The sequence below is a fragment of the Sebastes fasciatus genome, chromosome 7 (assembly GCF_043250625.1).
Source record: "Sebastes fasciatus isolate fSebFas1 chromosome 7, fSebFas1.pri, whole genome shotgun sequence".
Taxonomy (NCBI): domain Eukaryota; kingdom Metazoa; phylum Chordata; class Actinopteri; order Perciformes; family Sebastidae; genus Sebastes; species Sebastes fasciatus.
In genome coordinates, this window is record NC_133801.1 from 6,562,495 (window position 1) to 6,589,211 (window position 26,717).

Below are 26,717 nucleotides of genomic sequence, written 5' to 3' on the forward strand. Positions count from 1 at the left end.
AAGAGAATAGCTCCAGACTGATTGGATTTCTTCCTGCTAATGCTCGGTAGGGGCTTTGGAAGCTCTGGTTTCAGCCGCTGGTAATCCAGCCAGTCATCTGCGGCTGTCCCTCTCTCTGTATCGCCTCCCGTCATCCAGACACCGCGGATTACACATTTATTATGATAGCTTTATTGGGATTTATAAGTGCTGTGGAAAAGACACCCCTGCCACCGCCTTCCAATAAAAGTTCAGATTTCGGATAAAGAGGAAGAAGTGAGGTAGGCAGGTTGGAGAGCGAATATGTATTTTTTGCGTGAGAGGAAAATGGATGAAGGTGCACCGGAGAAATACGCCGGGAGACAAAAATTAAGACATGAGTCTTGCTGATTGCATGTGCATGCGTCTGTGACCAGGCATGCGTTAGTGTGTGTGTGCAAAGAGGTCAGATTCCGCGTCTAGCCATGAACAATTCCACCGTCGTAAATCAGCCGGGGTGTAACCCTTTCACCCGGCCTGCATGAGGAGAGGGAGGGGAGACCGGGGGGGATGTCCAGGCTTTGAACTGACCCCTGGCTGTAAATGGGTGTTTTTTCCCCGTTTTATGGGATCAAGCACTTTGTGTGTGTGTGTATGTGTGAGAAAGAGGGAAAGAGAGAGTCGGAGAGAGAGGTGTTTATGTCTCCATACAAAATACTTGGCAGGCTTAGGTGACTAAAAGTGAATTAGTGCATGAGAGAGTGTGTGTGTGGGCACGTCTGTCAGCGCACACGTGTGTGAGTTTCCATCTCTCTGGCAAAATCGGACAGACGTACATGTGGAAATGTGTTCGGGGAGATGGAAGTGGGCTTTATAGGCGAGGGGTGGGGGGATCTCGTATGCAGGAGCCATTTTCTCGACACCCTGAAAAACGGCTCCCTCCTCGGCTATTTTTCCTTGGCGGCAGTGAAATCGAGTGACTCCAATCTGGCAACCAGGCTCCAATATGGCAACCACATGTGCACCCCGGCCTCTGTCTCTTTTAATGTCAAACTGTAATCGACCGCATATTCGCGCAACTGCTCACGCCGACCGCAGCTGCTCCTCGCAACACAAATACTTTGTGCTGAACATGCTCGCGAAGACAAACTCGCTCACTGAACAAACTGTGTTCCACGCAGAGACAAAACCTCACAAACGTCTGCAAAAAAACCCTCCACCATTGTCCCGGGGGAGCGATTCTTCAAACCAAACCAAACCAAACCCAGAAGTCTGTGTGCCTCTGCCAGGTTTTTACTCATTATAATGTATGCATAGGTGGCGTGATTGAGTTTGTAGCTGTCTGTGTGAGATAATGGGAATAGGTGTGTGTTTTTCTATGTGAATCTCTATCTTTCTGTTTGTGTGATGAGGTCCTTTGTGTTGCTGGGTATGTGTGTGTTGCAAGCTGTGAAAGAGTTTTTTTGGAGCGCACAATTCTGAAATGAGATCTGAATATTCATTGCGTCTAACACTTATTATTCCACCAGCGTTTTTTTAGCCCACGCGTTCAGGAGGCTGTAAGAAATTACAGATCTGCCCCACATATTTAAATTCATCTACAGAGGTGCCAGCGAGTCTAGCACGGTCGGCCCAGCCTCAGGTTAAACTTTTCTCCATTGTCAGGTTTAGTCTTGCGTCAGCTCTGTACACGTGGTGCATGCAAGGTTTTACAATATTTTACAATATTTTACATTTCTCTGTGGTCAGTTTGCTTTTTAGGCATTCCTCTGACTAATTTATCTTTAAAACAAAAAGAAGAAAACTTGGCCTTGATGGATCATCTGTCTTTTGACTGGCTGTTAAACTTGCAGACTCGTGTAGGGAATCTCAGAAGGGACCACTCAGAGAATCACTCATCTTTATCCTCACATTAGTCGAGGGAAAAATAAAAAACGCAACGAGAGGAGGCGAACGCGATTAAATCGCCATATCTGTCATCTTTGGAGGGAAGATGGATGTGTGGATTACCTCGGGGCCGCGGAGGACTGCGACCCCACGGGGGTTTTCTTTCTGAGTCAGAGCGTCCCCGGTCAGCCCCAGGAGGGCCTTCAAATTGGCTCTCGCTGCCGGGTAAGATTGATCGGAGGGATACAAATGGCCGCCATCTAATTGTTTAACGGAGACGCAACACATTAGGCCAACAGGATTACACAACCTTGGGTTAATCTATTTACCAAGAGATGTCTGCAATCCCATCCCTCTCCCTCTCCATCTCCATCTCAGCCCCTACCAGTCACAAACCCCCCGCCACCCTCCAGCCGCTTCTTCAACCCGCTGAAATTCAATCCGAGGCTGGTGCTTGAATTCCAGGCCCGTTTGAACTCAATCCCCGGCTAAAAGCAGGGTTTTGTTAGCGTTAGCTTGCAGGCTAGGCTCCCTGGAGCCCCTGGTCAAAGTGATGAGAATGTATATAATGTCATAGATAATCCAATCGTAATCGGTGGGCCGTGAACCCCTCATTAATCATTCCACTGTAATTTTTTAAAAGGCAGATGGTCTGGAACGAGTAAGGTTACAGTATCACTGAGGACCAGAGGTCAAAGACTCGCTCCTTGTGAACTTGTAAGAGCAGACGCACAAATGAAACGCTACCTGGGCATCAGTGGAAATGTTTTTTATGTGTGGTGCTTTGTTCTGGCTCTGTGGAGACTGAGGTTGTTTGGTTGTTGAGGGTACTAGTGATGAATGTAGGGGGGATTTAAGGCCCAGACGCACCAAGTCGACATTAAAGAACTAGCGGCGATGAAGGCCGACTGTTGCATCGCCTCTTGTCGCCTTTGTCTTAGCCGACAAGTTGCATTTGAACACACTGCAAAGACGACAGCCGACGGCCAGTTAGCACGGACGTTCTGCACCTGCATGAGATGAAATAACTCTCCACACCAGCAGGTGGCGGTAGTCTGTAGTCACCTTTTCAAAAAGGGAAACCGGAAAACCGAGGACGGAGGATAAACAAGCCGTTGTTATGATACGTATATGAAACAAAGCGGCATTTGCCGACCATTTTTACACCCCTCTCACTCACCACTTAGCTTCATTCCAGATGGCCATGTCGCTGTGAAAATATGTATGTATGTATTGGAATGATCAGATGAGATGTGTAGATGCTAGGACCCCCAAACTGCTGTGTGTGTGTGTGTGTGTGTGTGTGTGTGTGTGTGTGTTTGGGTCTTTTTTCTACCTGAGTTGTGTGTTCATCCGTGTAACCTATTGTTCTTTGCTCTATAACTCCACCTGCTCCATCATATATCCTCTTCTCTTCTCAAAACTCAATCTGTGCACGAGGGTTTCGCTGTTTACAACACTATCTCTCTGACGCCCGTGGATTTCTCTTTCCAGCGTCAATAGCGTGTATGACCCAATTTTAGTGTTGTCACACTCCCTGAAGATAGAGGTTTGATTTGTGCAGCGGTGACACAGCGGAGGGAGGGGACGAGTGTAAGCCATTATCTGTGCTTTAACCTTCACATGTTAAAGGCGTCTGAACGCAGATAGCACGGCTGCTTGAAATATGGCCTCATTATCAGCTGCAGCAGAAAGGGCTCCAGATAAGATCGCTCACTGGAGCTTTAATGAAAACCAATTGATTTGCTCTCTTGAAGACAAAAAAAAAGAGGCGTTGAGCTCATTTCGAGTGTTCCGAGGCGGACTTTGTAGCAACGCAAGGTTTCCCAGGGTGACCCGAGTATCTGCAGAAAATGAAGTTAGACATTATTTTGCCAGCTTGTAGGAAAAGTGGCTGAGACGCTAGCGTCAGCCGAGAGGAAATTGGATCACTTTTATTGATGCCAGCCATTAGTTCAGAAGGAGAGTATTGCCATACACTCTAGCTGTGGTGATTCAGCTGTGTGGCCATACAGCTCTGACTGTAACGCCTACGATTTTGAATGGAAGCCAAATTCAAAGACAAATGGAAGTGATTGCCTTGTGGCCTGGCCCGCTGTTTAACTTTCTCAGCGGGAGAACACAAAACAGACTTGGTGTCTCCAAGGCTGAAATAACATGGAGGACTGGGAGAAAGCAGTGGGCTAAAATTGTCTTTTTCTTTTTTTTCTGTCTCTCTTTGATCCTCTCACTAGCTCCTTCTCCAGTGACTTCCATCCAGGCAAAAGATATCACAAGGCACACCATCTCGCTGGCCTGGCAGCCACCGGATAGAGCCAACGGGGTCATCCTGGAGTATGAGGTCAAGTACTACGAGAAGGTGAGGGGTCCTATGGGAGATGAAGTTCCTGCTGATGAAAGAAAATAGACTGTAGGAAAGCCCCATCTGATTTGTTCTCTCTCTGTTTCTGTCTTACCATCTGTCAGGACCAAAATGAAAGAAGCTACAGAATCATAAAAACCTCGTCGAGGAACACGGACATCAAAGGTCTCACCCCCCTCACCTCCTACGTGTTCCACGTGCGCGCTCGCACGGCGGCCGGCTACGGGGAATTCAGCGGCCTGTTTGAGTTCATGACCAACTCCGGTGAGTTCAGCCACTCTTTCTCCTCGATGACATCACTGCACCGCAGAGCCCGAGAGGCTCGGTGCCAGCTCCATCACGCCCCCGTTTCTGCAAAATACTGTGATGATAGCATCTTTTACGAGTTTGTCTCTTTCATTGTAGAGTCGTTAATCAAAATAGCTGTCGTCTATAAAAGATAAATGATATTTTGCTCCAGCACCTGACTGGCAACTTGAGCAGTTTCCATTATTCAAGTTGCAATGAGTCTCAGTGGGTGTGCCAGAGAGGGTTCAACCATTGAAGAATGATACCATTTCCTGAGATTTTTAGTTGGAAGCTGCTGATAACTACTTTTTGTTTCTCGTGTTTCCACCTAAAACTTTATAAAACACAAGGATAAGAACACTAAAAGCAACTACGTGGTTGGACTCTTATCAGAAATTCAAATTAGCCCCACTGTCTGACTGATTGATAAAACCCACAGAACGTTATTTTTTATTCCATTGGAGATCCCAAAGTTTGATGCAATGGAGCAGCCACCAAAAAACACAAATCTTGGGACAAGCTGATACAAAATATATATATATATACATATATATATAATACTGTCAGACAGTGTGGAATAACATAATCTTAACCTTAATGCTCCGTAAGGGGACATAAAAGGGAATGTTAAGGAGTTGAAATTAATTCAGGTGAAGAGCTTAAACAAGCTCAGTTATAATATGTAATCAAACAAACCTATAAACTTTTAGTTCATGGACCACATACAGCCCTATTTAAACTCAAGTGGGCCGGGACCAGTAAAACCATTACATAATAGCCTATAAACACAACACCTCCAGTTCTTTCCCTTTATTTTATTTTAAAGAAGTACAAGTACATTTTGAAAACATTTAGGATTGATGAACAATCCTTTTACAAAACAGATGATGAACACGACTAAAAACAGACTGCTGTTTCCTCAAACCTGCCAAATTCATTTTTTGTATTTTTCGCGATGATAAGTCTGATAGTGGCGTCACATATTATATTCCTTGAGCGCTGAAAGGTGCTGTGAACACACCAAGCACACTGGCTTCCCATTTACCTCTGTGAAGAAATAGGAACTGGTCCATTTTTCACACTATGTGTCCACTTTTCTCCTTTCCCCCAGTGGACAAATAGGAATAGCTGTGCATTTTATTGAAAAATTGGAATTAACGACGTCTCTGCAGTTTTCACACTTTTTAAAGTCATCTAGTGGGCCGGATTGGACCCTTTTGGTCGGCCGGTTCGGGCCCTCTGGCCTTATGTTTGACACCCCTGACATAGAGAGTCACAGAGATGCACTGTAAGCCCAGGTGTCCCCTTTGTAATGCAGATGGAGACAGCAGCGCATGATAATGACATGGTCAAGCACACATCCTAATGGGCCGGCATTGTCTCAGTGGAAAAGGAGGAAGTGTAAGGCGGGGGCGATGACTTTGACAAACACACAATGTATGCGGGCTCTTTCATGTGCGGCGACTCGGTCGAGCGCAGTGATATTGACTTTGTCTCTGTCCAACTGTCCTCCCTTTGTCTTTTCTTTCCCTCCCTCCCCTTTTCTTTCCTCCCATCTTTCCTCCCTTTTTCCTCAGTTCCAGCTCCTATTATCGGCGATGGGGCCAACTCCACGGTGTTACTGGTGTCTGTGGTGGGCAGCGTGGTCCTCCTCATCATCCTCATCAGCGCCTTCGTCATCAGCCGAAGGTGAGCTTCACCCCTCTCTGTCCCTTATGCTTTCCGTCTGTCCCCCTTTCCTCCCAGATGAGGGATGTCTTGCTTAGCGCCGGGGAAAAGTAGCTGTCAGGGAGATGGACGTCACTCGAAAACACAAACACACACACACACACACGCTGGGCCAGACAGCCATCTCGCTCACGTCGGATGAGTGATGACTCGCCACACTGGAGACCTGATTGACAGCTCCGACAGCTGAAGAGATGCAATCAGCGACCCCTCGCTCCCTGTCCTCTGCATCCCGCCATCCCTCTATCTCTCGGCTAGTGGCTGTAATCCTGGCCGCTAGTTATTTTCCCCCGCTGCGCCTTGCTGACCGCCGTGAAGAGAATGAGAGAGAGAGAGAGGAGGAATAAAAAAGAGGGAGAGGGATAGGAGGGTGGACAATGAGATAAGCGGGCAATGAAAAGTAGGAGATAGAATCCAGCCAGAGTGAGACAGAGAGGCATCAGGTGGATTTGCAGGGACCCAATCTCAGGGTGTTAACCAGCGAGCAGGACAAAGCACCGTCACACAGATGGGATTACATGCAGATGGGGCTGCTTCACCTCAGGGTGTTAACCACACTCCCCCTATGCGTGTGTGTGTGTGTGTGTGTGTGTGTGTGTGTGTGTGTGCACATCCTTATGTGAAAAAAGTATTGTTTTCATGTGTGTGGTGGCACAGGGGGGAAGGGGAGCGTTAATGGTTGGTGTGTTGATCCCTGCGTGTGTGTGCCTCTTTATATGGAAAGCAAATCACTGTTTGCATGTGTGTATTGGTGTTGAGAATGATGGGGAGTGAAGGGGGATGTTGATTGTGTGTGTATGCGTGTGTGTGTGTGTGTGTGTGTGTGTGTGTGTGTGTGTGTGTGATTGCCTCTCTCCCCAGCCAAGCAGGTGGTTGTCTCAGCCTTTTTTATATGCATGTGACGGCCACTGTCATTGTGCTGCCGCGGCCGTCCTGTGATTGTGGGGAGGGACTGTAATCACGTAGCCGTTTACCATCATTACACAACCATAGAGGAGGACAATGTCTCGCACATCTGGTCATTTCCACCACTGACCCAGCGCATCAATATAAGCACAGGTGTCAGGCTGCCGGAGGGATTCAGAGGGATTTAAGTGCATCTTCTCTGGGATTGATTTGCTGCTATATGCTCAGTGCCCTTCAGGAACCTTCAGTGCTGCAGGACACTTTTGGCTTAAAGTAGTAATACCACAATGTAAAAATACCACGTTACAAGAAGAAGCTGTTGTGTAAACAGAATTTTAACATTGAAGCTGGTCAAGGAGGAGATCATATAAACTATTATATATATATATTACTGTATATATATTTTATAGGGCTGTCAAAGTTAAAGCGATATTAACGCAAATTAATTTTAACGGCATTAGTATTTTTAACGCATTAGCGGGCTCAGTTGTAAAGCCAGAGTGAAGATACTGGCATCATATGAAACTAGAAAACCTAAGGAATCCATTGGTACCAACCATGTCAGACTAACTTGTTGCGAAGGAGGTTAAATAATGCTCCAAAATTACACTCAATTTTGGCAAGAAAAACTGGCATGGCCATTTTCAAAGGGGTCCCTTGACCTCTGACCTCAAGATATGTGAATGAAAATAGGTCTTATGGGTACCCACGAGTCATGGTCAAGTCAGCACACTGACACACTGACAGCTGTTGTTGTCTGTTGGGCTGCAGTTTGCCATGTTGTGATTTGAGCATATTTATTTTTAATGCTAAATGCAGTACCTGTGAGGGTTTCTGGACAATATCTGTCATTGTTTTGTGTTTTTAATTGATTTCCAATAATAAATATATACATACATTTGCATAAAGCAGCATATTTGTTCACTCCCATGTTGATAAGAGTATTAAATACTTGACCCGTTAAGGTACATTTTGAACAGATACAAAATGTGCTATGGACAATCATGAGATTAATCTTAATCTTTATGCTACGCTAAGCTAACCCTCCCCTGGTTGTAGCTTCATATTTAACAAAGAGACATGAGACTGGTACAATCATCTCATCCAACACTTGGTTAGGACGCTAATAAGCATATTTCCAAAAATGTTGAACTATTCTTTTAAAGCTTTTATCCTCATAACGAAGAGCAATTATTAAAAAAACAACATTAGATTAGCATTCAAGAGCCGTTTCCATCTTTGTAATGAGCTCCCTTTAATGAATAATTAATATCAAACAAGAATATCAATGTCTGATGAGTAATCAGTGATTGTGTCGCCACTTCACATCGTTTAATTGATGTATTAAGTGGGTTTGGAGTCTCGGTTTAAGTTTTAATTAGGGTTTACTGAATTGACACTTGTGTTCCATTATTATTATAATTCCTTGTTTTTAAATACAGATGCTTTTTTTTATTTTATTACATTTGAAACTTTGAAATCCTACGTGTGCCGTCGTCACTGTGACTGACCGTCCTGCTCTTTTTGCCCCCAGAAGGAGTAAGTACAGCAAAGCCAAGCAGGACTCGGACGAAGAGAAGCACTTACATCAAGGTAACTCACAGTTAACTCTCCGACCACACACTCTATGACTGAAAAAACATCACCGCCGGCAGGTGTGTTCATGCGCATGCACTCTAAACCGCAAATGAAGCCCATAAAATGGTGGAAAAACAAAACAAACTATTTTGAAGTTAATGTACTTGCATCCTAACATGCTCCAAACACCTCATTATCAAGTCATCAGCGTGTTATTTGCGTCCCACAAACATTTCAAGTTAATGAGCTCCATCTTCATCGGAGTCAGCCATGGTGACATGAAAAGCAATGAGAGAGTGTGGAGCGAGGTATGGAGAGAAGAAAGGAGGAGGAGGAGGTGGTTCCACAGAGGAAGGCGGTGTAGCCTGCAGCATGATGGAAATAAAGAACAGATGGAGCGTACTCGCCGGAATGAATTAACCTTCATTTTTTCACTCCCTTCTATATTTTTTTTTCTTCCTTCCTTCCTTTCTTTCCAAAACTTCTTTCCTCAGGAGTGAGGATATACGTTGACCCCTTTACCTATGAGGACCCGAACCAAGCTGTGCGTGAGTTCGCCAAAGAGATCGACGCCTCCTGCATCAAGATTGAGAAAGTTATTGGCATCGGTGAGGAGCTACGTTTTGTTTTTATAATCCAGAGACTTCAGTTCATTCTGACATTTTTCATCAATTAGTATAAATGCAGTGTTTTACGGAGCCTTTACCGTAAGGCATATTGTAACACACTTTGGATAAAAGCATCCACTTAATGGGATAATAGTATAGTTGGTATTCGTTTCATGCAAATATTCTGCAGCCAGCATATCTTTCTAAGTGACTCATGTCTGTGTTTGCTCTCATATGCACCCGCTGTGAATAAAAAACATTGTTTTCTCAGACAATAATATTTCTGCCTCTAGAGAGGTTGACGAGTAAAGAAATAAATGAATAAAAATCAGAGGAGGCTAAATATGTTCTATTTCTGTGGCCAGAGAAAAGTCATCCAATGACAAAATAATAAAGAGAAAGAATCAATATCCATTTCCCCTCTCTCTCTCTCTCTCTCTCTCTCTCTGCTCCAGTGGGTGAGAGGAGGAGGAGGGGGGTGAGGGGTTAGAGACCCTGATCAATGTTTAAAGTGCACCCCTTCTAACCTACACACACACACAAACACCATCACCCACTCCCTTATTGATGCAATTTATAATCTGTTTATCAGAGTATCATCATTCCACATTTTCAACCCGAGCGTGTGTTTTCAGGGGAGTTCGGCGAGGTGTGCAGCGGGCGCCTGAAGATGCCGGGCAAGAGGGAGATCTGCGTGGCCATCAAGACGCTGAAGGCCGGCTACACCGACAAGCAGAGGAGGGACTTCCTCTCCGAGGCCAGCATCATGGGCCAGTTCGACCACCCCAACATCATTCACCTCGAGGGCGTGGTCACCAAATGTATGTCAAGCATTTGATTTTGTTCATTTTTTACGTATAGAAGGGTGTAGGATGAGAAGTTTGTATTTCCAAATGATGTAAAGAACATAATTTGGTGCATAATTATTTCGCTATTCGAGAAACCTTAAAGGTTATATTGATAACATTTTTATGTAGACAAATAATTAAAAAATATATAATACATCCACAAAGCTTTTAGAAAGGTGACAAATATAAAAGTATCCATACAGTAATCATTTAAAACATTTTGGCGGGTCCAAAATTAATGTTTTGATTATCTCTGTGGAGGATATCAGACGTTTGGTTCCCACTGCTAACAAGGCTTGTGAGCCAATAGTATAACGACATTAGTATCACGTATCGTCAGCGATCAAGTTGCCATTTAGTGTGTAAAAAACAGATAAATTACTGAATGTTGTCAATGTTAGCAATTGCACCTTTAAGCTTTTTTTGAGAAATGAAATTGCTCCAGCAAATTGCAGCTCACATTCACACACACACACACACAATGACTTTTATATATTAATAACACAGGAAGGACATTCATTTCTGCTGTCCCCTTTCTCCCTTAAAAAAAAAAAAAAGTAACAATAAATCATTACAAACTACGTCTGTGGTTTTGGGTGACTTTGGAAAAGGGTGACTGTAGGGACAAACCAATCTTTACCAGCCAAAGGTGTGTGTTTGTGTGGCGTTGTGTGTTTTAATGCGTGCATACCTGCAGCATCTAAAGATGTACGACCACTCGTGTTTGCATCAGTTCAAGGAGACCTGTATTCGCACATGTTTGCATGTGTGCGTTGTCCGGACATCCCATCCGGGGTATCCCCAGGTGGGCTTTGTCCAGATGGAAGGGGTCCAGATTTGCGGGGAGGGGGAGGTGGAGTTAGAGGTATAGCTGGGCAGTTGGGAGGGGGGTCTAATGGGTCCAGGAACAGGCCCTGTAGCGCGGCACCAGGCTCATTAATCATGGTGTCAGCTGTAAATGTGTTTGGGGTTAGGGAGTGATACCCTATCCCTCCTCTATCTGCTGCTGCACGGCCACAATCTCCCTCCCTCTGCCCTTGGCACTCTCTCCTCTCCGTCTCTCTGTTTTCTCCCTACCTTTAACACCTTCCCCCGGTGCTATTTGTTAAGCTAGAAGTGTACGTGCATGTGCGCGTGTGGGTTTGTGTGCGTGTTTGAATGTCTTGTCAGCACATGTCGGCGTCTGTGCACCTTTGATTGCACGCATGTGTGCGTGAGTGTTACCATAGCTGATGGCCAGTCTCGGCTCGGGTTAGATGGATGAAGTGCCGTAATGTGTCGTGACACAGCAGCCCGGCTCTATCTGAGCTAGATAACACTGTCTCTCCCACTGTCGTACACACACACACACACACACACACACACACACACACACAGAGATGCACAAGTACACACTTAGCCCAGCCGGAGCAGAAAGTGAACAGCAGCACAGGCAGAATTGCTTATCACCTATCACACGTCTCACGGCGGGGGGATGACCTCTCAGACCTCGAGGAGACGGAGTGAGAAAGACAAGAGAAAAGGACAGATGGACAGGAGGAAGGAAAAGAAATCGGAGACAAGTCACAGACAGGGAAGGTGCAAATAGAGACGCGGAGGGAAAGAGACAGGACGGCGGTTAGGAGCTGATGGATTAGAGGAGAGACGGAGAACAACAGTGGGAACGACAGAGAGAGAAAGCAGAGGGCGGTGGAACTACTGGACCGGAGGCTGAGAGAGAAAGAGACGGAGCGAGGCAGAGGGAGAGAGATGAAGGAGAAGCAGATGAGCTACGCAGCAGTGACAGCAGCCGACATGAAAGGATGGGGAAGATCAACACGATAGAACTCCCACTCCACCTCCATCCACTCTTACTTTTGAGAGCTTGACACAAGGTTTGGGCAAATTAGTCCTTCACACTTGAGTGTGTCAGTGGAATCTATTAAAAATCCATTATTTGAATTGCACGCCCTTCTCCATTACAATCAAGTTAAAAGGAATTCTCAATCTGGCCTCAGTTTGCTGGCACGTCCAACAGAGACAATTAAGCCTTATTAATTATGGAAGAACTCCAAATAGACGCTGAAATACATAAATGTGCTAAAATCTCTCACTGCTGGCTGCAGTCCACCATCTTGAATCCTGCACAGACTTAATGTTTCTGTCATGCTAGTGTGTAATTAAAATCCAGCCTCCGCTGGAGCTCGAAATCAGACGGGATATGTTTAACAGCTGATTTACATAAAGTAAGAGCGTGCTAATTTAAAGAAGATCTGCGTTTAAAAGCCAGATCTTTGTTCGCTGCAAACGCCGGGGCCTCCGGAGAGCGTTTGCCCAACGTTCCCCCAATATTGTCCCCCTGTTGCGTTTCTCCCCTTCCCCTGTTTTGTTGGCAGGTGATAATCGGCCCACTGGCGGGGCCCTTGCCCAGAGTTCATTGCCAAAGGCGGCAGGGCGTATTCAGTAAACAAGGAATTAGCATGCAAATGGGAAGGGAGGAAGAGGGCGGGGCTGGGAAGGCGAGAGTTTAAGGTCGCAGGTCAGACGCTCCTCAGACTTGATTGGGGAGCTGTCAATCACCGGCGGCCCCGGGGCAGAGGCGAGCAACAAAGGGAACAAAGATGGCTGACAAAGAGGGCCCCCGCTCTCCCCCCAACTTTAACTCCACTTCCTCTTTTTTTGGGGCATCGCCGGAGCGCCCCGTAATTAATGGAGTGCCAATCACGCGGCGGGTATGGCGGTGACTGACGGCCTCTTGGCACGGCGAGGAGGCCCGCTGCGGAGTGGAGGAACTTCACCTTCAAGACCTCGGCTGCCAACCGCTCGGCTGGCGCTCTGCTGCTTTTAGGCATTCTGCTGGAGATTTCACACAACCTTCCCTCTAGGCATTAGAGGTTTAAGTCAGCACTTCTCTTCTACGCTTTTAAGTCCACCTTAACTGTGCCACTGTGAAATGGAACGCAGCGCTGTTCTAGGAGGAATTCGTGGCAGCACTTTTCAGCATGTGTTGTTGCCATGGCTGGTTAGGCACCAGCTTGCTGCCATTTTGGGACAAAAACAAGCCACCCTCCCTTCCTTTCCTTTTCCCCCTCTCTCTCTTTCCTCCTCTCCTCATGACCGCTACCACCCCCCCCCCCTCATCCTAAGAGAGACAAAGACAGACAGAGACCCACCAGGGAACGTCCACCCTCCCCACCGCCTGCCCCGGCTCAGATAAAGACACAGACGCTTCCCCAAGAGAGACAGAGAGCGGAGGACAGAGGGATGGGGTGAAACAGGCCAGAGAGGAGTGGCAGGGATCGGAGGGAGAGAGAGAAAGCAATAGAGAGGAGCTAGCAGGAGAGTGACAGATGCGTGGAAAGTTGGCAGAGGAGAAAGAGGGCAAAGGGACAGTGAGGGAAATAAATAGCGAGTCAGAGGGATTCTGGGTGAGTGACTGTGAGGAGACTTTGGATAATGCGTCCAACGTCAGTTCATATTTGCATATACACAAGATGGTGTATGTGTGTGTGTGTGTGTGTGTGTGTGTGTGTGTGTGGGTTGTGTTTCAGTTGAGATGCCTTTGCATGTGCAGGGAAAGAAGAGGGACGTCAGGGCAACGGTAACACTGAGCTAATTAAATCACTACGGGACAGAGATGGATGGCCTAACACACACACACACACACACACGCACACACACACACACATTCCCTGGAGAACCCCCCTGCTGTGTCGGGCTGTGATGTGCATCGTTTACCTCTATAATCATCTCTCTCTCTCTCTCTCTCTCTCTCTCTCTCCCTCTCCGTAGGTAAGCCAGTGATGATTATCACAGAGTACATGGAAAACGGATCGCTGGATGCATTCCTGAGGGTCAGTCATGCGTTTCTCTCTGTGCACATGTGTGTGTGTGTGTGTGTGTGTGTGTGTGTGAGCGGGCGATACGACTGTAGCGTGCCGATCCCATCTTATCTCTGTAATGTCATCCCCCCGAAATTACAAGCGTTCGTTCACAAACATTCGCCCTAATCTTTATCCCCTCCTTGATCGACTTACTAGTTTTTCCGACAAGGAGGTTGGCGCAGGTTGATTCCAGGGTTCGCTACACTTTGGGTTTTAGATGCTTAGCTGCTTTATCCAGTGAGCATACATAGTGTTAGAGCAAACATATATAAAAGGAACATTCGTTGGCATAAATGATGTTGCACAAATAACAACTTGTTGCACGATATTAGTAGAGGTAAGGATGTTTGTATATGAAAGACGACATATCATTTGCACATACATTTGGGTATCTAGAGTGCTGCCAACCCACAAACTGTGAAATAAGACAACCCAGTCAGATTATTGTGGGCTGCCTAGATCAGAAATGCCTAGCATCGCCCTGTCGGGGTTTCTTTCATAACAATGACTGGCTCGCTGTACATTATCCCTTACATATAAGATGAGCTATACTTTAAAACACTTAGACATGTATGAAACAAAATAACATTCTCCCTTTTTTTCCTGCAGAAGAACGACGGGCGCTTCACGGTGATCCAGCTGGTCGGCATCCTGCGCGGAATTGCATCGGGCATGAAGTACCTGTCAGACATGAGCTACGTTCACCGCGACCTGGCGGCTCGCAACATCCTGGTCAACAGCAACCTGGTGTGCAAGGTGTCCGACTTCGGCATGTCCCGAGTGCTGGAGGACGACCCCGAGGCTGCGTACACCACCAGGGTGAGCGTGCGTGTGCTTATAGGACCGACTCAGTGGTCCGTCTGCGTGTCACCTTGCTTGTCGGCTTTCATTACTCAGCCCATCTTTCAATTACAGGGAGGGAAGATCCCCATCCGCTGGACGGCCCCGGAGGCCATCGCTTACAGGAAGTTCACCTCGGCCAGCGACGTGTGGAGCTACGGCATCGTCATGTGGGAGGTGATGTCATACGGCGAGCGGCCATACTGGGACATGAGTAACCAAGACGTAAGTCTGGAGAAATCTAATTAAACGCAGGCAAACATAAATAATATACAGCTTGAATTAGGTTGGAATATTGGAGCGTGAGCAATAATTCCCGGGTGAATGTGAACTGTCAAACATTTTTAAAAGATACTTCATCACTTTAACTCGGTTATGTAATCACATCACCTGCAGGGGTGATAAAACACCAGCAGTATATTCCCTTTTCTCATTACACATTAAATTCACAATTCTAGTGGCGCTAATGATGATAAAGAATTTAATTTATGCAGAACCAAATGTCTTGCGTAGGTGCCGTAAGTAAGATGATTGAAATCAAGCTATGGGTATAAAATTATGGGGAACACGATAAATCAAACTGCCTACAGATTTTTATTTCCTTCCACACAAACAAACTCAAAGAAACAAAGTCACTTACAGCAGCATTGATTTCCTGTCCAGGTGATCAAGGCTATTGATGAGGGCTATCGGCTGCCCCCGCCCATGGACTGCCCCGTGGCGCTCCACCAGCTCATGCTGGACTGCTGGCAGCGAGAGCGGGCCGACCGGCCAAAGTTTGGACAGATCGTCAACATGCTGGACAAGCTGATCCGCAACCCCAACACCCTGAAGAGGACCGGGGGAGAGACCACTGTCAGGTGAGAGGACACGACTCAGACAGACGCTAAATACACGTGGTGTTAAAGGGTCAGTTCACACAAATCACAGAAACATATTTTCACCGTCTAGCCATGCAGACAGTTTCTATTTGCCCCATTCCAGTGCCAAGTTCCAGTCCCAGCCCATTCCCTGGTTACTCTGGATAATCTACAGAACACACTACGAACTAGGGATGCAAAACTGAACTGTTCAATGGCGTACAAACTGAACTTGCTTGTTTAACTGTTGCACCTATATTAAATACAAGCCTGCTAATTATTTGACAATGTCCCAGAGACATAGAAGAGACAATTATCTGAACATAGGCCTACTTGACCATCAGTAGCCTGCCTTATTTCATATATAAAATCAGTGTTATAGCTTCATATAATGTAGAAATATCATTCATTACTATCAATTAATCTATCTATATATATATATATATATATTTACTTACTTATTTACTTTACTTGTATATTCTTTGATATGCTATTACACATGTTTATTTCACACATTCTTTGCATTAATTAGCGTGATTTTAGCCTGACTGAACTACTGAGTTAAAAATAACACTTCCAAGTCAAGAAGTGACCTTTACGGCTCCATCCCTGAATGCTCCGACTGTCTTCAAAAGTATAGACAACATGTGGAATTCACATAAAGCTCGCAGCGGCAACCCGCAAATATGTTGTGTTAAAAAGCTAATGTGCATTAACACACATGTGCAGCCCATTTACTGCACAGTACATTACGTTCTACCTCTCACATACACACACACACATACTCTCCTATTCTCTGGCTAGTGTTTACATTCTCCATTAAACATTATCTACCAGCAACGTGTGGCTCTTTTCAACACAAACACCCCCCGTAATGGATTTCTCTGCAAACTAGCTTTAATGGTGCTGTACACTCAGGAATGTAGGCGCTCTAACGGGGGGTGGAATTACGACGTAACGCCGAGTTAAAAACAAACATGACCCTGCAGGTCCGACACCATTACTCTCGAGCGGCTCGACGTGTTAAGAATGACCTACGTGTGTTTACAGACTCGACGCAGGCCAGTGGTAGTCTGTTAGCGTTTAACGAGTGTGTGAGCGCACGCGAGCAAATCGTGCACACACTCACCTACAGTGAGAGCGAGAGGGGAGTCCTTGTGGAGTAATTAGCACAACTCAAACCTATAAATGCAGCTTTTACCGTTACAAGAAGGGAGGGGAAAGTAGAATGTGTGTGTGTGAGAAAAGGGATCCTCGTGCATAATCTTTTCCACCTACTGAGTAGAGATGACTTATTAAAGAGTCTGACATCCAGTTCTCACACTTCTACTCAACATCCTTTTTAAAGAAGAGATAAAGAGAGATAGAGTGAGAGTGAGAGAGCCAGCAGAGCGCGACGAGACTCGCCGGCCCCGTGTAAATGTTTCATGCTGCTGCGATGCTCGACAGAAAGGAAAGATGGGAGAAAAAAAGAGAAAAACGAGCGAGGTAATTCTGCTGATGAATAACTGAATGCGAGGAGGAACTCCGGCGTGCTGTAAAATTCACCGAGGTGTGCCCGGGGTTGTGTGTTTTCAGTAAAATAAGGATTAACTAACTGTGTCGGTCACACCCAGGAGGAACCGTGTTTGGCTTGGCTCGGTTTTCTGGTAGGACCCACGAAACAGGGACACAAAACAGAGCTGAACCTCGACAGGAGGAAAAGCTAGAGAGAAATGTAGCATGGTGCATTTTACAGCTTGCGGGCAGCTCTCTGTCAGCGCTCGGGGCGAATGCGTCACGGCCTTCTGAAGCTACAGTACAGCATCACAGTCAGGAAGGAGGGAACTCTACTTCCTGTAACGCTGTTGTTTCTGTTGAAATGAATCAATGGTGTTCCACACTGTGTAAGAAACCCGATCATTACCTTTCAATTCAAAAGCACTTAATAAGGAATGCAACTTTAATTGTCGACTGTTGCACACGTCATGGTTTTAGGCTACAGCTTACATGCTGGACTGAAGCATCAAACACTGAAGCAATAGAGATGATGTTGAGAGTCGAAGGAACTTAAGTTGATGAAGTTAACTCTCTACTGTCCTCTCCTCCACCCAGCAGGCCTAACACCACCCTGCTGGAGCCAGGCAGCCCCGAGGCGTCCTCGTCCGTGGGCACAGTGGAGGACTGGCTGCAGGCCATCGGCATGGAGAGATACAACGACAACTTCACCGCCGCCGGCTACACCACTCCAGAGGCCGTGGTCCACATGACACAAGAGTGAGTAGGGAGGGAGAATAGGAAGCAAACAGAAGCTCGTCACACGCTGCGAAAAAGTTCTCTTATAGCAAGTGAATTCTGTGAATGGAGTGGGACATTTTCTTTACTGTAGTCTCACTTGACATTTTTAGTTAGTTAAAGAACGAGTTAGGCTCCAGGCTGAATTGTTCTCTTTGGAATTACAATAAAATTGTACTTACATATTTGAAAATTGTTTTTTGAAGATTAAGTAGACTGATTTTGAAGTTAAACTTTATGTAGGAACAGTTCAATATTGTGAGAAATACACTTATTTGCTGTCTTGCGGAGAGTACATCCAGCAGCCGGTTAGCTTAGCTTAGCATAACAACTGGAGGAAACAGCTAGCCTCGCTCTGTACAACGGTAAATAATCTGCCTGGCAACACCTCAAAATTTTACATATGAACATGTTCCTTCTCATTTGTTTAATTCATACACAAATAGAAATTTAAAAAGTAGGGCTGTCAAAGTTAGCGCGATAATAACACGTTAACGCAAATTTCTTTTTATGACAAATAATTTATTTAACACGTAAATGTAACTTTTTATGTTGTAGCGGGCTCAGTTCTTGTTTTTCTACAGTGAAGATACTAACATCATATGAAACTAAAAAACCTAAGGAATCCATTGGTACCAACCATGTTATACTAGCTTGTCAGGAAGGAGGTTAAATAACGCTCCATACTTACACTAAATTTTGGTGAGGAAAAACTGTCATGGCCATTTTAACCATCCCTTTAACTCTGACCTCAAGTTATGTGAATGAAAATGGGTTCTATGGGTACCCACGAGTCTCCCCTTTACAGACATGCCCACTTTATGATAATCACATACAGTTTGGGGCAAGTCATAGTCAAGTCAGCACACTGACACACTGACAGCTGTTGTTGTCTGTTGGGCTGCAGTTTGCCATGTTATGATTTGAGCATATTGTTTTATGCTAAATGCAGAACCTGTGAGGGTTTCTGGACAATATCTGTCATTGTTTTGTGTTGTTAATTGATTTCCAATAATAAATATATACAGACATTTGCATAAAGCAGCATATTTGCCCACTCCCATGTTGATAAGAGTATTAAATACTTGACAAATCTCCCTTTAAAGTACATTTTGAACAAATGTCCGATTAATCACGATTAAATATTTTAATCAACCACCCTAGTAAAAATCTCTAGCCAAGCTAAGCTATTTGTCTGCTGTCTGTAGCTTCATATTTACAGTAGGTTAGCCTACAGTTATATGAGTGGTATCGATCTTCTCATCTAACTCTCAGCAAAAAAGCAAATAAGTGTATCCCCCAAAATGTCAAACTATTATTACACTCCTTTAGTATTCGAGCAGAATCAATTTGTGATATCTTTTGCGAAGTCTACATGTGTTAAAAGTTTCTCAGTCTCTGTCACTTGTCTGTATTATTTTCATTTTTCAGATGTGAAGATTACAGGATTAGGATTTCTGTGTTGGCAAGTGTAATTCCTCATACGGCAGTAAAACTGTCAGGCCAGTTTCCACTGGAAGGCTGTAAAATCCATCATGTGGATCAGGTCTACGTGTGTTTGTTATTGTTGTCTCCGGTCCTAAAAGGCCTCTCCTCTCCATCCTTTGCAGGGACATGGCTCGCATAGGCATCACCTCGGCAGCACACCAGAACAAGATCCTGACCAGCGTCCAGGGAATGCTGTCCCAAATGCAACAAATGCAAGGCAGAATGGTTCCCGTCTGAGAGATTTAAACAAAGAAAAAAAAGGAAAAGGAAGCAAAGCGACTTCGTTTCTTATGAAAAAAATAAATAAATAACAAAAAAGATTTAAATATAAAAAAAAGAGACAAATAAACTATGAAGAAATAGTTTACCTCATCCATGCACTTTAAATTGGATCTTAAAGAAAAGAAGATGTTGATGAAGAAGAAGAAAAAAAAAGTGGTGAAAATGGCACTTTTTTTAAAAATCAGACCTTTACCTTGCCCTTTTTTGTGTTGCTTTGGAGAATGGGACGCTTCTGTCTGAAGCATTTATGGATAGATGGAGGGACGGCTGGAAAAGTGCTTCCGAGAGGCCAATCTGGAGTGCCTTTAATGGTCTGGAAGGAAACGCGAGGGAGGGGGGGATCGTACCTTTCTTCCTCCTCTACGGCAGAGTGTTGCTTCTTTCTGGAATAATCCGCGGAGCAGATTTTTTTGATTTCCTGTGACTGTGTTTATTGTACATGAATTGTTTCTATGGGACTCGCAGGCCTCCCCGGCCACCATTGTTCTCCCTCTCAGCTGGATCTGTTTGATATCTCACAGACAAGATGAAGAATCCTGACCGTCGTATATAAACAGTGCATCTCTGAGAGGTTGAGGGTTGGATTCCGAGGGGAGATGGCGGTGCAGGGGAGGGCTTATTTTGAGGAGCTTTTTTTTTTTTTAAGTGTTTTGTTCTGGCCTTGTTTTTCTCCCAGAACGCTGTATTTTGTTGCCCTCAGGATGTTGCTGAGAATGTCTTTGATCTTCCAGAGGAGCCTTCCCACTCCCCTGTCTTCCCAAAAATGCCCTCCTACACCTCACATAAACACACAATCTGGATTCTTCCATTCATCTCCCCATCTGAATCAAATCCACAATCCCAACTCCTCCTCATCGCTTCTGATTGACAGCTGTTTGGACCAGTTGAATTGGCTTGCTAAAATTGGACGCCAGAATGAAGGAATGTATTGGCGGGATTTATTTGGACAAAAGGATGCAACAAAGGCAATATGGATGCATGAATGAATCAGAATCATCATCAGCATCATCATCGCCAAGAATACACACAAGAAAATACACGGAGGATTACTCAAACCGTCATCAAGGTGAGGATCAATAGGGTTTTATTTGTTTCTTACTTAGACTCAGCGCAAAAAAAACCAAGATATTGGATTAAACCTCCCTTTATTGTTGCAGTATGCTTCTAATATCAACTCTGTCTAGCCACAGAGTGCCTAAAAGATTCATTAGACCCCCCCTCTGTCTCATCACTGGCCCCTCAGCTCCAGAAACGCTGTTAATTAACAAGTGGGTCGCGCCACCGCAGGCAGCCAGAGCAGATCAATAGCCACTGGTCTGTGATCAGTCTGCGGGCCTTATGCTGCTGGCATGTTAATGAGAAGAATTAATCAGCCGCTGACTCCCAATCAGCCAAACAGAGCCCACCAGAGCTCGGGAACACTATCCGGGAAACGGAAGAAGGTCTTAGATAGAAGTCAGACTCCTGTTTTGATTCATTTAAATGTATCAGATGTCACATATTGTTCTCTCTTTATGATCAATACATGGCCTGATTTCCAGTTTTGAATTTTCTGAGTAGAAGATCATAATTACAGCACACACATGGTATAGCAACTTCAAGACTGATCTCAGCCACTTACATAATTGGTTTAATTTATGTGACGGCATTGATTTATTGAATTTATTTTATACACATAGTCACCAGTTAATTAGGTTTTGTAAAACTAGCTAAAACAATGCAGTCTGAAATACAATAGCCCTGCAAGAAATCCATAATAATGTTGTGTTTTTGTTGTTAAGAGAAATTTAAATTTAATTTTAAGGTTGTTATGGAGACTGTAGTTTGTGATGGTGTTGAATAGCACTGCAACTAACAATTATCATAATTAATATGCTTTATTAATTATGTTTTCACTTATTTGTTTTGTCCATAAAATATGGATAAATCCCCATTATAATTGTCACAGAGACATGGTGATGTTTTTAAATTGTTTTATCTGCCCGGCATTCCCAAACCAAAACATAATCAATTTACTATCATATATTATAAATAAAAGCATTAAATCTGCACATTTAAGAAGCTAAAACCTGTAAACGTTTGGCATTTTTGCTTAAACAATGACACGTCACAATTAACCAATTATAAAAATTGTTCTTGTGTTTCTAATATTTTAGAATAAAACTATTTAAAAACAATATATAACTGTATAAAGCAGTACATTTTTCAGTTTAAAAAACATTAACTTCATGTAATGCAAAACTCAAATGCTGTACAAGACATTTTTGTAAACATGAACATTAAATATTGAAAGCTAAAGTGCCATAACGAATCATATTCCTGCTTGAGGAATGTTGAAGGATTTATTTCCGTTGGCATTAGAGAAGAGCACAGTGTGGTTCCACTGGCTGTTGAATCTATACGAGTATTCATCTAATACACGCTAGTTAAATGTCTGTTGGTGTGCGTTTGATGTGTGCCAATAAGTCAAGGGCATGTTTCATATATTATGTACACACAGCAGCATGTGGTGCACACAAGTTAATACATCGTTGCCACAAAATCCATATTTTCCCCCTGTGGGGCGGCCGCTCGCAGTCTCTGGATGCTCCGTTTCTGGCATCCGACTTTGTTTAGCAGATGAGTCGAATGTTCCATCGGGCCGGGGCCGGAGCCGGGGAGCAGTATTGTTGGTCAGGACTGGATGCCAAGCAGAAATTGTTTATATTCAAAACCACCATGACTGATGCAGCCTCTCTTTTCCTCCCCCCTTTTTTCTTTCCCCACAGCTGCCGCCGTCCATCACAAACAGGATCCCGGCCTCGCTCGCCACGACCAGAATTCTTCCTCTTTGTCTTCCTCCTACTGCTCTCCCCTCCTCTTCTCTCCTCTCTTCGGAGTCTCCTCCGACACCGACATGACAAATCCATCCCCAAGCGTCTGGGACGTCGCACCGTCACAACACGTCAACTTGACAAACTAGCCGCCACGCTCTTGTGGCCATCCAGCAAATGTGCTGGAATTACTATGAATGATTTAACAGCTTAAAAAAAGAGACAATAAGAAGAATGTAATATAATCGAGAAGCCCTGCTCCAGCGGATAATGTACTTTTATTTTGAAAGTTTCATTATTATTTTTTTTTTATTGTTTTGTTCTGTTTGCATGTAAAGTAACAAACGTTTGATTTGAGCGTGCGAATGTGATGACGTGTGTGTGCACGGGCGTGTGTGTGTGTGTGTGTGTGTGTGTAGCTGTATGAGTGTTTGAAGTACTATCAGTAATTGTGTGTTTTCATGCCACTGTGGAGGAAGAGAAGATAACAGAGATGAAAAAGAAAAACTGTTGTTTTTTTTTTTTGCTTTTGTGTCGTCTAAAAAAACGATGTAAGGTGTGTTGCTCCCGTCGTGTGAACTCTACTCAGCAACAAGCATTTATTAAACAGCTTTCTGGAATGCAACCCATTTCTGCTTTGGCAGTAACGGCGGCTTGTAAACGGACACACGGAGACGAGTGCGACTAAAAGCCTCCTGTGCATTTAGAAACACAGACCAGAGTTTGGACTCTCCGAGCTTGCGACAAGTCGAGGAGAAAATGTCGGAACCATGTCTCTCTCTGTGGAAATGGGGGCAGTTTAAAAGGACGCACCTGTACACGACAAAGGATCAGAGAAGTGAGGAAAAGAAGGGAAATCTGTTGGTTATTTTATTTTTTCCAGAGCACATACAGCTACAGGTTTTACCCAATGGACTATATTCCTTTTTGTTCCTTTATCTCTTTAAACTATACTCATGCGAATGTTTTTGAACTCGTAAATGACGCTTCATATAATACAACAACACCTCCGTCCTTAATACAGCTCTACTGCTCTTTCCTTTTGTTGGCTTTTGGGTTTTATCTATCGAAAAAGGACCTGTTTGGAAATATGCAAGACATGTTGGGAAGGAGAAGGAAACCAGAATGTACTGTAAAATACTTTTTTCCTTTACTTAAATGTTGGACGATTTGAAAAAAAAAAAAGAAAAAAAAATTAACAAAACGCAAGAGTTAATGTTTGTCATTGTATGCCTTCCGATGCCATATGATCTAGCCATGTAGATCTAACATTCAACCTTTTTTTGTACTTTTTTTTTTTGGACATGATCATGTTTTTTTTTTTGTTGGCCTTGTTTGTTTTATTTTGTTTTTGTCAAGGAGCTCTAGGTACATGTAACTTATGTCATTTATTTATGTCCTTTTATATCTAGTTTGTAAAATAATAGCCTAAAGTGAAGAAAATAAAGGGGTGCCAAAGTGCATTCTTAATAAAGTAGAAACCATATGACGATCTCCCCGCCTCTCATTCATACACACACACACACACACACACATTGTCTGAGGCCATCAGCATTGTCATCAGTTATTGCAGCCATTAGAGGAGAGCTGATTATCTAACTATCGTGCATTGATTACTGCATTATATGATTGCACATAATGGAGGGGTTATGTAACAGAAGGAAGAGGTCGAGGTAGCACATCAAGCAGTTTCATGGCCTCATTTTGGCTTTCTATTTTTCACTGTCGCTCTGTGTAACCCAAACACACACAAAATCAAAAAAAGGCCCGTCTGTTGGCCGTGTGTTCCCTCTTCAGCACATGCTCGGCAGATATCATGACTCCGGACTCCCAAGACTTGGCCCTCAACTCCTCTCAGGCTTTGGAGCTGCAGCGAGCGAGCGCCACTCACTTGGCGCGGTTGTGTGTGCATGTATGTGTGTGTGTGTTTAATCAGAACAACATCTGCTTCCTGCGCTCATTTCCAGCAGCGATAAACCACTGATTGTCCTGAGTCTTTGATAAGGACCCGGGAGAGAGAGAGAGAGAAGGGGGAGAAGAAAGGACAGTTTTAGAAACGGAGCTCGAGCCAACGTTGACCCAAACGGCGTTTTACACATTTCCTGAGAAATCACCAGCACAAGGCGTGCATACATTAAAGCTCTGAAGTTTGGAGATGTTTATCGGCCTCGGAGGGAAAGTGTACCTCCTTCGCAGATTGTTGGCAAGCTCAGAAGGGATGATGAAAAAAAGATTAGCGAGGACTGAGTTTGATAAATTTGCCCTAAACTGAGAACGTTTTTTAGATTTTTGACAACTTGGCATGGTGTTTGAATATAAAAAAAAAAAAGATAATAAATGCATTTATTAAGCATGAATGTATACACAAGGGTTATTCGAGCATGCAAGTTCATTCTTGACCTGAAACATCCAATTAGTTTTCAAGATATTTCACTCTGAATCACAAATGTCCTCCTCATGGTGGTGCTAAAGGAAAGTCAGGGGGACCAAGAACGTTGTTGGGATTCATCATCTGGGGACGCTGCTAATGTGGCTAACAAGAAGAAGAGAGATTGTTTCTGAAAGAAGCAAAAGAAAAGTGCTAAATGCAGCCCTGACTTTGAGCAAAAAGGAGTACAGAAAAGAACAAAGAGAGGAATAAACCCAGACGGAGAGTGTAAGAGCTGCAGGTCACATGGAAAGTAAAAGCTGGCCGTCTGCTACGTTTGGCAAAACCAAAGTAAGCGGAGTCATGTTGAAAGTTCAGGCAGTGGCCATGTTTCGGCTGGAATGCTGCTTCTCTCTTAACAAAATCAGCACAATTCAACACCTCTGTCAGTAAAGCCTCTCTTTTAACCTCGACTTCTCAGGGAGATGGCCCAAGAAACCGGTCTCTCAGGCCTGTGATCCTTTTTATGGGTCGAAATACAGCACAGATGGTGGGAAGAAAAGGCCATCCAGTATTTGGATAATTGCTGAGTTTATCTAGCACTGAACCTGAAGCTTCAATAAATTCTACAATACATATTTGTAATGTGGCTTATGCCAACCTGGTATTGTAGGGATTACATCCATTTTGGACGATTCCAAAGTTAACATTTTACTTTCACGTGCCAACGTTCAGGGTCAATCCTGAAAGTAGTGTGTCCTCTATGTGCAGGGTATCTGCACTTTTTTTTAAATCAAATGTAATGCTTTTCTACACCTTTTTAAGACCTAAACAAAGAAAACTTAATACCCTTTTCATCCACGAGGGCCACAAGTGTCTGCACGGCCAAAGTGACGTCACACCATCAGACACGTCACTTCGCGGGGGGTGCGGCGGGTTGTTGCCTGTCAGCGTACATCCACATTTTTCTAACTACATGGACGCGGAACAGAAAAAGGAGAACTTTGAGGAGCTTTGAGAATGTTTGTTTGCCGAGAGGAGAAACCCACACGGAGTATAAAAGATCCAAACATTTCCTCTTCATGATTCCACGTCAGCTCATGTCCGCACGGCCGTCCTTGCGGAAAGTATAACCTAAGCTTAAGGGTCATGATATTCATAGGTATATTTTTCTAATGTTGATATGCATCTCCATGCAAAATCACATATACAATTATCAAAATAACGTTCAGGATGAAGTTCTATCTGATTTCGCTTTCAGGTTGTAGCATTGGGCAGCTGTGTCATTTGGGTAAATACTAGTATCAGATCTGACTCGGCATCGAAAGACTATAATATTTCAAGACTCTGGTTGGGATCAGGGTCAGAAAAACTTGCCAAAGTATCCACACTTTAGCCTTAGTTTACTTTAGTAGTTTTCATTGCCACAATGTTTTTTCACCATCCCATAGTTGCCAAGTACAACTAGAAGTAGCCTGAATTTCAAAAAGACTGTCACCGAACGTAATGAAGGGTTTTGCAGAATCATCCAATATTTTGTGCTCATAGACTGTATATAAGAAGTGGACGTAGTCACCGTGACGTCACCCATTGGTTTGGGGACTGCTGTTTTGAAGCCTCGAGTTCGGCATTTTGGCCATCACCGTGTTTTTTTTTTTTGCAACCAGAAGTGACACAAGAGGGTGGAGCTAAGTACAACTGAACGCTGAATAAGACATTTTAGGCGACCAAAAAGGTTATAATTAACTTTCGTGAACTGAAAACAC

General features: G+C 44.2%; 1 protein-coding gene across 6 annotated transcripts in view; it reads left to right on the top strand.

Moving 5' to 3' along the window:
- The window catches only part of LOC141771228 (ephrin type-A receptor 4), a 61,882-nt gene extending 37,805 nt beyond the window's left edge, over positions 1-24,077 (top strand). Inside the window, exons 6-18 of one of the 6 annotated variants that reach the window (XM_074641268.1) lie at positions 4,080-4,204; positions 4,312-4,471; positions 6,073-6,184; positions 8,664-8,722; positions 9,202-9,315; positions 9,951-10,136; positions 13,935-13,996; positions 14,636-14,845; positions 14,942-15,091; positions 15,530-15,726; positions 17,821-17,982; positions 19,611-20,836; positions 22,539-24,077. In XM_074641268.1, coding sequence (XP_074497369.1) covers positions 4,080-4,204; positions 4,312-4,471; positions 6,073-6,184; positions 8,664-8,722; positions 9,202-9,315; positions 9,951-10,136; positions 13,935-13,996; positions 14,636-14,845; positions 14,942-15,091; positions 15,530-15,726; positions 17,821-17,982; positions 19,611-19,725 — 1,652 coding nt within the window. In that variant the 3' untranslated portion in view covers positions 19,726-20,836; positions 22,539-24,077. Of the gene's footprint in view, positions 1-4,079; positions 4,205-4,311; positions 4,472-6,072; positions 6,185-8,663; positions 8,723-9,201; positions 9,316-9,950; positions 10,137-13,934; positions 13,997-14,635; positions 15,092-15,529; positions 15,727-17,820; positions 17,983-19,610; positions 20,837-22,538 lie in introns of all 6 variants that reach the window. The other 5 variants (XM_074641267.1, XM_074641266.1, XM_074641265.1 and 2 more) reach the window with 5 other exon arrangements.
- Positions 24,078-26,717: the final 2,640 nt, after the last annotated feature.